This window comes from Grampus griseus, assembly GCF_964374135.1.
Source record: "Grampus griseus genome assembly, chromosome: 1".
NCBI lineage: Eukaryota > Metazoa > Chordata > Mammalia > Artiodactyla > Delphinidae > Grampus > Grampus griseus.
The window spans coordinates 103,615,532-103,626,866 of record NC_139017.1 but is presented as its reverse complement, the minus strand read 5'-3'; the positions used below and the strand labels follow the sequence as shown (position 1 = coordinate 103,626,866).

At 32.9% G+C, this 11,335-nt stretch overlaps 1 protein-coding gene across 9 annotated transcripts in view; it reads right to left on the bottom strand.

The window, feature by feature from the left end:
* Positions 1-2,265: 2,265 nt before the first annotated feature.
* Positions 2,266-11,335, bottom strand: part of ZNF644 (zinc finger protein 644) — a 115,048-nt gene continuing 105,978 nt past the window's right edge. For all 9 annotated transcript variants that reach the window (XM_082669464.1, XM_082669470.1, XM_082669471.1 and 6 more), the window contains 2 exons: positions 4,695-4,797; positions 2,266-3,947 (listed from right to left, as the gene is read on the bottom strand). In XM_082669464.1, the coding sequence (XP_082525590.1) occupies positions 3,755-3,947; positions 4,695-4,797 (296 nt within the window). In that variant the 3' untranslated portion in view covers positions 2,266-3,754. The remainder of the gene's footprint in view (positions 3,948-4,694; positions 4,798-11,335) is intronic.

Genomic DNA, 11,335 nt, shown 5'->3' with positions numbered 1-11,335 from the left:
AAGGAGCTAGAGATTGAGTTAATCACCAATGGCCAATTATTTAATTAATTATGCCTACATAATGAAACCTCCATAATAACCCCCTAAGGGATGGGCTTCTGGGTTGGCGAACACATCAAGGTGCTGGGAGGGTGGCGCACCAGAGAAAGCATGGAAGCTCCATGTCACCTCCTTCCCAGCACACCTTGCCCTATGCATCTCTTCCATTTCACTGTTCCTGAGTTATGTTCTTTATAATAAACTGTTAAAGTCAAGTATTTTTCTGAGTTCTCTGAGCCACTCTAGCAAATTATTGAACCTGAAGAGTGGGTTGTGGCAACCTTTGATTTATAGCCAGCTGATCACAAGTATGGGTGACCTGATACTTGTGAGTGGCATCTCAAGTGTGGGACTGAGCCCTTTAACCCATGGAGTCTGACACTAACTCCAGGTAGTTAATGTCAGAATTGACTTGAACTGTTTGACACCGAACTGGTGTCTGGAGAATCAGAGAACTGGTTGTTGTTGGTGGAAAATGCTCAAGATTGAGTATTCAAAGGTTAGTCTATACAATGCAGTACTTAAATTTCAAATAAACTTGGGAAAATGGGATACTGGGATAAATTATAATATTACTACATTCATAACTATATTGAAACAATATGAGAAACATAACAAGCTGTTAAAAGTAAATGTGTTTCAGAATGAAGGTCATACACAGTCATATATAATGATGCAGATAAACTGTATTCAGTACTCCATCGTGACAAATGTACCCAAAATAGGAATTGACAAAAACTACCAGAATGTAATAAAGATCATATACAGAAAAAAAAAAAAAAAAAAAAAAAGTAAATGTGTTTGAGTCATAATACCACAGGAGATTTTCCCCATTTTTTACTTTTTCATTTTCTTAATATTTCTAAAATGAGCATATATTACAATTTTTTAGTGAAGAAAAAAAAAATCAAAGCTATATTTTGGACCAGTATGTTTTAACTGTATAGTCCCTGAGAGGTTATGTGTATGTCCTTAAAAGAAACTTTGTCTAATTAAATTACTACTGAAAAACTATTATTCCCTCTAACCCGTAACTAAGCATGTGAAATCTAAAATAGAGATATTATAGCTATGCCATGGTTCTAAATATATTCTAAAGAAGCATAGTGGAAAATACTACTTTTGAAGAAGTTAACTTTTTTGTCTTGATGCTATTAAATAAATCAATGCTTTTAACAAGATTTTTTTAAAAAAGAAAAAGAAGCTCAAATACAAAAGAGGCTCAAACATCTTAGGCAATAATAAAGGAATTATAAAAGAAAATTCAACAATACTGAATACTGAAATAGTGCATGTTTTAACATGAAACTCTATCATGTAACTTAAGACAATATTTTATAATTTTCTTCCAGTGGAAGCCAAATTAAAATATATCATTAACTTTCTAGTTGCCAAATAAAAGACAAACTTTGCTCCCTAAGAAGTTTTTAAAATTTTGAAACCCAAATATCTTTATTATGAAAAATGTTCTGTGTTTAATTTACTTTTCAGGAATCCCTCTAGCTTACTGTTTCCAATTTGAATTATTGTATTTTGATGATTTAATTCTTTTTATATCCAGAAGGAGAAATATTGTTTTAGAAATAGTTTAACATAAAAAACGTAATCTAGGTTTGCTTATGAAATCTGTGGTCAAACTACCTACTTATATTCCTACATCTTGATAGTTGGCTTAATTAAATCAAAGAACTATAAACATTAGAGTTGAAAGGGGCTCTAGTGATTGCTAGTCTTCCCACCAGGAATCTTTTTTTTCCCCTTAATTTCTGAACTGTACTTGCTATGTAGTAGTATGACTTCCAATGAAAAATATATATTCTATTTAAATACAGAATATATTCATATCAATGAAACTTATTCAGTAAGAGAATACTGGTATACACAGACTTGGTAAATTTTCAGTCAAAAGTTAAGAAATTTGATGTTTTAGTTAGACTCACCATTATAGAGAAGCAAACAGTTTCTATGAGGCCTTTGGAAAAATGAGAATAACTTATAAGTACTTTTCCCCTTATCTAGTAACCCAGGGATCAGGAGACCATTGGTTGGGAATGATCCATTTTGTTCAATTTCCTAATTTTACATATAAAGTATGTGAATAAAGTAACCTGCTAAGTATAAACAACATAAATCAAATGAAACACAACTTCAAGTGGACCATTTCCACCAGTGATAAAAATAAGAAATGTTTCACACTATAGACATTATAATTTTCTTTAAGTCTTTTTTTATTTAGAGATTTTTCTGGTAAGGAGATATACCATAGGAAAGCAATTTCACTGGCAGTGAGGTATGTATATACTCTACCAAAATACTCCTTATTTTAACTGCTCTTAACTTTATTTACATACGAAGAAAAGTATCAATGCATATCCTTGTTTCAACTATAGTATTAGCCATACTACATGAAATAAAATGAAATGGTGCTTGCATACAAAAACTGTTATTTGTAAAGGAATTTAATTTCAGATTAAATAATTAATTTGCTTTTGGGAAGAGTTTAAAAGGAGAATCACAATTTATCATGACCAAGACATCTGCACCATATTTTCCATTCCTCACAGCACATTTATTTCAGTAATTCCATTATGTCGGTTCTTAGCATGAGCATAGTGTTACACGATTTTCGTACATATAGTCACATCCAAAACAAGTTCTAAAATTTAAATTGTAAACATTCTCATCATATGTAGAAATATTTCAATTGGTGTATTAAGTTTTGCTAACTGATCAAATTTGGAGGAGAATATAAATGAGAAAGCCTATTCTAAACTGTGTAGTGAGCATTGTTTATTAATTACATTTCTACAATGTTAAATAAAGTAAGAGGCAAACCTGTCCTGTAAGCATGTCAAATTTTAGGTAAAACATTAAAAAGAAACAAATCTGTTAACAAAAGGATGTCTTGCAATAAAGAACATTAGATTTTTAAAATCTATTATGATACAAAAATGTAAAGGGTAAATAGCATCTTTGTTGACAAAGTAGGAGGTAGCATGGATGCACCACTTTATTGTCTGAGAAATGCAACTGGAGTAAAGAATATTTCCTTACCATGAATAATTTCCAGGACTATGTACATATTTCTTTTAGAAATACTTGTTTAAACAAATCTCCCTCCACTTTTTAGTATAAAAAAAACCGTTCCATGTGATTTTAAAAAAACACTTACACATCTAGATAGAATAGTACTCTGCCCTATTTGAGTGAACAGTCTCAAACTATGAAGTACATGATATTTAATGCCCTAAGTTGAGTAAATTTAGTTAGCGGTTCCTGGTATTATACAAAACACTAAATATATACAAACAAAATATAATATCTTAATTTTCAATGCAAGTCTTGTGGGGAATAAACAGAACCTTGATTCTGGTAACACTGCAGAAAACATAATTTTCCAATAAGTCTGTCTTTAAGTATCCATGTGCAACAGTTTATTAATGACTGCTTACGTGTACTGATCTATCATTGAGTGAACACAGTTAACTGACAAAACGTAGTAAACCTCAGAAACACATCTCCCATCCTATACAAAATATAGAGACTACTTACTGTTTGAAGCACTCAATTTGCTCTGATGTCACTGTCATTCACTTTTCCCCATTTTCCTGCTTTAGTATTTATAAACGGATAATTTAATGTGGCTTTAAAAAAAAGACAAAGAATTTCAAATTTACATCCAATTCAAATTTGCTATTTAAAAGGTTTTCTTGTTCTATGAAGCTGCTTCTGCCATTAGTAGAGAAAATGAAGTTTCTGTAATGGAGGCAGGCTTTTTGAGTAGTGACGTGACTTCCACCATGCCAGCTCCAGTCCGTGGAAGATTAGCGTTTACAATGTGTCGTTGTAAGTGCTTAATCCAGTCTTCCTGAACAGACAATGGTCCACGAAAGACTAGGCCACAAAACCTAGAGAAGAAGTTGATAACAGTTCTCTTAACATGACCAATTCCCTTTATTTAAAACCAATTCCCATAAAATCCACAAACACAGGAGCAAACTTTACTCTGTATTGGAGATAGTACTTGACAATAGTTTCTAAACACCTATAAAGTCAAAATGCTTTAATACAATATCAAAACTGCCGATTCATAATAACTCCACTAATATTTGTAGAGATGGGAACATTACTATTAGGTTAAAATTAATTAAAAGGTCTTAACGTCTACACATCTTAATATATTTAAAACAACTCTTAATTCCAAAATGCACTATTCTTTTCAAAAGACCACTCCCCAATTCAGAATTCCTTAAACTGCATGAAGATGAGTATGGAAGGTGTGAATGAGTTTGTATAGCTACACTTAGAAGTATGAGTGGAGAGAAAATATATTCCCAATAAGCAGGAACTCAAGACAACTAAAAAAATATCAAATTAAACCAAACAAAGCACACAAATAAAACACAACAAAAACAAAAGACACTTTTACAAATCACAGTATCCTAGCTAATGTAAAAACCTTGATTCATTAGTTGTTGAAGTATAGCATATTATGAGCCATATAAGATTTTAAGTCTGTCTCCAAAAGTTCATTTGTAACTTGATTTTTGAGAATGCACCTTCTGCCACAAACTAAAAATCCTGAATAAAATAGCTAATATGTCTCAAAGCAAAATCTGAAGAAACTGAGCCGATTTGGCAATATAGGCATATACCTGCATCGGAGAATGTAAACCTCGTCAGCACCATGAGGTAATGTTAGCATTTTCTTCTTGCTTCCAGATCTTGACCTTGATTTCTTTTGCTTACAATCTAAAGCTAAAAAAGGGAAGAAAAAGACTTAACATTTCTCATATATTCCAAGTATATATACATACTATACTTCTAGGGAGGTCAGACCATCTAAATCAAGTTAGAAAAAGTCTGTATTCATTTGTATTCCCTAAAGCATGCACTAACTTGCAGCTGGTTCTCTAACAGCAGTAATATTATCAGCATATACTCTTCCTGCACTCCTTTTTCAAATAATGCTTTACCATATCAAACTAGAACTGAGAAAATGTAACTAAAATAACTTGAAATGACTAAATTGGTCAATTATTACAGCAATGTAATCTTTTCTCTTATGATCATATATATACATTAACATCTGGTTAAATCTTATTTCCAGGAAAACTATAACCTTTTATGTGAGATCATTAAGTTTGCATTTGATTACTTCTCCATTAATCAGATCTCACATGCTATGAAAACAGTAAAAAGTTCAATGAAAAATCAATTTTATATACCAATTCACTTTGAATTTTATAATAATAAATAGCTCTTAAAATTATATGCTAGCCCTACATCTGAAAGGGCAAACAATGCTCAACTTTCATTTTTAAACTCAATCTGTATTGCATAAACAAGCACATGTTTTATTTTCCTAGAAAACAAATACAGATCCAGATTACCTCACATAAGTTCATAAATGGACCAGAAGTTAACTGCTATTTGTTACGTTTTTTTCCTTTTATATTTTCTCCTATACCTTATTTTAAAAATGTGATTAAAAAGGGGAAAACAAGATTTTTACATTAAAGTGGATCAAAATTCTAGTGCTAACTGTTCTTGAAATTTTTCTGTTACTTGACTTTTCCTTCAATCATTTATTACAAAAAAAATCTAATTTAATAAAGAAAAAAGGTATTTTTTATAGGTAGGAATAGACAGGACATAACATTTTATTCTTTGAATAAAACTACGCCATTCCTTTAGACAAAGGGATGATAGTATTCCAGGGTGCTGCTGGTCAATTAGCAGGAAGAGATGGTAAGAATTTATCTCTAGGGATCCAAGGGGGAGGGAAACAAATGTAACAGAAGAGTTGTCCAAATGGCTTTTCTTCTGTTAACCTGTCACATGAAATCCCCTGGAAAAATTCTAGGTAAGAGAGAATAGGAACTAGCTATTCAATGATTGCGTGAAATGAACTGTTCGAAGTCTGGGTTCCAAAAGAATAGATGCTACTATTATAAAACCAATAAACATAGTTTCTTACAGTAGTCAAGTGGCAATGCTAACAGAAATGTCATATAGAAAATTAAAAACCATGAGAAGCCTAAATCTCATTCAAGCCACTGTTTTTCGCTTCCTGTCACCTGCCTCTTTAAAAGTAAAATCTAGGTCTTACAGTCTTTCTCTGTTTATCCTCAGAAGAAGAATCTAATAAGTAAAGAACTATATAGGAAGTCAAGTTAAGTATTAAAGAATGGCTACTTCAAAGTTAAACAACCAAAATCTGGAACAGAAAAATCTTACAAGGTTCTCATTAGTTAGCTCATTCAAGAGTCTGGCACATAGTAGGAACTCAACAAATACTTCTGGAGTGAAAAATAAAGAAAAACCCAGCAATTTAACCTTTGACATTTAGACAGCATATGAACAGAAATCTGTTCTACCGCTATGTAATATACACTATAGTTCCTGTAGAACATTTCTGTATCATTTGTTTAAATGAATGTTGCTAGCAGTCACACTTAAATTCTTCAGTGGCCAGTCTAGCTTCTATGCAGAAACTAGGTTCTTCATAACCAGTAAGAAGAATGAGGTAACACATACTCTGTAGTCAGCACTTTCTTTTTCCTAGTTGCTTTGGTGAGCAATTTGAATTTAGGTGAATTTTAAAGAAATTCATACACTAGAAGTAAAGAGTTTAAGGAACTCAAAGGGCTAAGTGCTACTAGATGTCAGCTACTCTTTCCCTATCTATAAGGTAAACTACACACAATCCCTGTCCCTGTTACGTGGAACAGAGCAAGCATTTGGTATATCTTGAGATTACAGATAGAATCTTACTTTGATGAGCTTGCTGGTTGTCAAAATTGCCACACTGTATTCAAATTTCCTTTTAAAATGTAAATAAATTACTGTAGGATACAAATAAAATACATTTTAACAATCCGTTAAATATTTGTTCACAGAATGCTAATGTTAGGTGTGTAAAGCAAATTGAGGGAGAAGGACAGAGGGTGATGGGGAAGCACGCAAAAGAATGTTTTATCAGTTACAAAGCATTTAAGTTACATTTAGATGCTGTGATACTTTAAAAAATGGAACTGGAGGGCTTCCCTGGTGGCGCAGTGGTTGAGAGTCCGCCTGCCGATGCAGGGGACATGGGTTCGTGCCCCGGTCCGGGAAGATCCCACATGCCGTGGAGCGGCTGGGCCCATGAGCCATGGCCGCTGAGCCGGCGCGTCCGGAGCCTGTGCTCTGCAGCGGGAGAGGCCACAGCAGTGAGAGGCCAGCGTACAGGAGAAAAAAAAAAAAAAAAAAAGGAACTGGAAATGTTTACTCAGGTATAGAAATGTTTTTGACTTTAATTGAGGGAAAAAAATTTTTTTTCTGACTTTTGATACTATATGAACTCTAGAAACTCTTAAGTTTATGGCTGTTTTTATGAATGATCAGATCTAAATTTTAAGTGAGAATACCATAGTTTTTGTAGTAATTAGTATTTGAAGGTATTATGACTTTGGAAAGTAGGACAACTCTGTCAGAATATGATTGAGAATCTCCAGTATCCAGAGTTCCACATAAGTTTAGGGAATCACATGAACCGGGAATCCTTGGAAACTTGTCCATAAAGTTAAGATATTAAAAACCAGGGAACTCTGGTACTTACACATAAGTATCTCCGTATCTTAATATCTCCATCATCACTTTAAAATTTTTTACCCCTTGAAATGTCATTTATTTTAGGAAGTAAAATATGAATACATTTGACAGGAATAATTTTTTCTAATATCAACATCCAACCATCACCCCTACAATACTGCCCAAAATTTTAGAAAAATCTGTATATAAAAAAAAGAATATTCCAAAATGTTCCACTAAATGAAAAAGATGATGTACAAACATGTCTATTATACAAATATTCTCATTTAACAGATTTTATTGTCTCTAGAGGGAAAAGCAGTTTTATTCTGGACTGTACCAGGAATTGTTAGAACATTAAAAACAACATCACTAACACAGTCAGTCTTAGTATAATGCGGCTCATCAATATTTCTGACAAATAGCCTAAGGTTTATTGAAGTTGTTTATATGAATAATCTGTCAAATAGGTAACTTTATACAAAGTCTTTCTTTACAACAGAATTTTATTTGCACTTACTTGGTACTGTCAAAAATCAAAACACACACATACCATTTTTCTGTTCCAAAGTATTTTAAATCTAACATTGTTTCTATACTTGAAATTTACAAAAAATACTAGATTAGTTTTAGAAATTCTTAATTTTCTTTTTCTTGAGTATAAATACTTCTTTAGAAATGAATAAACCCAGTTACTCAGATCTTCCTATTTAGGGTGGCAGGAAATGTTTAAAGTGATCAATTTTAACCGGAAGACTATAAAAAAAAAAAACTTTGAAGTTATCTGATTTATAAAAGATCTACATTGCTACTGGTAGTAATATTTTACTTGTAAGAAGAATGAATTGAGCTGAGCTGTAAGGTCATATAAAAATTTTTTCAGAATATACCTTTCAGTAAAACAGCTGTTTTGATCAAATAGGAATGAGACAGAAATACAGCAGACTTATGAGCCCTCAAAAAGAACATCGTACTGCTATGCTACGAAATACAACAACAACAACAAAACAACAATTGTACCTAAAGAACTAAACTGGATCAGCAAAAAGTAAATCAATAAATAATACAACAGATACAAATTCAAATCTGTTTTCTGAGACATTAGTTTTATACATAGAAGAAAAGTAATTTACTTTGGGCTCTAACATAAGTCCTTTTGCCACTTCCACCTTTCTGCCCATTATATACAATAACTGCTTCAATGAATTTCATTTTCTTTTTAATTCACTACGCAAATGACCTCAAAGAATGGAGATTTATTTCTTAAAAACATCTGAAGCCTCTATGGTAAAGAACTAACATCATAACTAAATTAACATTCACCACCAAAATACTGTTATTTGCAATCACCCTTCCCTGCCTGTTTAGTCAAAAGCCCTATTTCTTCTGTTTTGTTCCTAACTGGTTGTTGGCATATTTAGGGTAAAGTCAAACTTAGTATAATGGCCAGATTATACACATCCAAAATAAGAGGCATGCTATAGCCCTACTAGAGGGAAGAAAATTTCTTCTCCATCTAGTTGGCCTGTATAAGGTGAGCATGCAATTGTAGCTATGAGCTCATTCAGGAAAACAGTAGCGATAAAAATGACATAAACAGATAAGCCCAACATTCCTACCACCATTATTAACAAGCTGGTGATGGAGACGGTGGTCCCAGTGGCGAGGTAGGAAGAGGATGCATATGTCCCAAGGGGTGCAGAAGTATGAGATGGATAAACAAACTCAATTCTAGTTGCTGCCATTATCCTTCAAGGTTCATAAGCCAAAAGCATATAAAAGACTGTGCCAACAGCATTTTCTTTCCCTCAGCCCCAACTAAGGGGGTGAGGAGAAACGTGTTAGCCTGTATAAAATAGGGATGTGGGTTTGGGAAAGTCATTTGTTGAGAAGCTAAATACTTTGTTCTTCAGTGTATACTTTCCTCTTTGCAAAAAGCGCCTGCAAGACAGACTTTGTGAGTGTTCGATCTGTGCGGTCTTATAGTGTCCCATACTTGGTCTAATGCTCTGCTGTTGCAGTCTTGATATTCCTAATAATTTTTGAACATGAGGCGCTGTATTTTCATTTTGCACTGGATCCTGCAAATTATGTAGCCAGTTCTGGGTCCTGAGTAACAACTACCCTAAATGAGAAAGGCTGCCCTCAGTTCTACCTCTTAATCTCTTGGCCCATAAAAAAAAAATACCTATTAAGAGAAAAATCGTTAAATCCCACTCTCTATATAGCCCATTAAAAATGGAAAGGACGTCCCTACTCCCAACACCAGCTCTTCATTCCTACCTACACTGCCATAATCAAACCAGTCATTTTTCCCAAGATGGACACATAAAGCAGTTTAAGTAGTTTATTGTTATGAAAGCAATGTTCCCCTTCCAATCAGAATTAAACATATAGATACACAATTAGCAACCTCAGAAGCATACTTTCATCATCATTTTCCCTTGATAGTTTCACTCTAAAATTGGATTTTTTTTTAGTACCCTAAGTTACTTTCATTATTTTTGGAGTTTCCATTCTCAATAACTAAAAACAGTAACTAACCTAGAATCACAGGGCAATTATGGCAAAGTTAATTAGGTATAGCATGATTTAACATTCTACCTGGAAGAGAATGAAGTGAAAAATATTTGAAAAGCAGATTTCCTTTGCTGTAAGTATTAAGTTGATGGCTTAATATCAGTCTAGAGGAGTCAGGTAGCTTGAGTTTGCCCTACAAAGTAGGAGGTTGTATTAAGGGTAGCAACAGTTTTATATGCTTGGTTCAAAGAAAGTTATCTACTTGGGACAAGAAAAAGTACATATCGATACATTCAATGTCTAGAAGCCTCTGCTATTTCAAAGTAGAGGGAATGATTAGTAAAATGATACTTTGAGCATTATCCATGTGAAGGGAAAAGCTAAACATAAATATGAAACTTTATCACACATCTTTATAAACAGAAATTGGAGGCAGACTAGTTTTTTTTAGGTTGCAAAAAGCTAAAAACTAACAATCCCCCAGGTATAAGCTGTTTATTGTTCAATTAAGAGTTAACAGGTACCTGTGGTAACAGGTAAGAAAAAAAAAACTTAAAATTTCTCCTTAAGGTAGGTTGGCTTTGCATGCTGTTTTACTAAACCCAATAGGCATTGAATATCAACCACTTTTCTAAGACAAAGACATATCTAAAATTGGAATAAACATTAAAACACACAATGGCAAATCTGCTCTAAATCACATTTGTTTAGAATCACCTGAATATAATCACACTCCCTGCCCTCTAAAAGTGTATTTCCAAATTACCACTTCATATTTAGTAGAAGTAACTAAATGATTGTTCCTACTCAAAATTAGTTAAGGAAATGACCTTACCTATAAATTTGTTAACTTATCTTTAATATAATCATGTTCAACTTAAATTAGATAGAGTTCATAATAATCATAAGAGTAAATCTAAATATCACAAATCTATAATCCCAATAGATCTGATTTGGCTTTTTATAATTCTGAAGTATTTTTTTACATTCCAGCCAAAATCTGAACTATTAACAAATATGGTGTTGACTAGGTAATTTCTGGTTTAGCTAACTTCCAGCTAAGGCCACAATTAAATACATACTTTAAACACTGGACGGCAAGAATTAACCTTATTCCTCAAACTCCAGACACAACAAAAAAACAGTAAATCCTACTTTTCCACTTCTTACTTAAGTGAGGGACCACCAGTCTCCAGCAAGC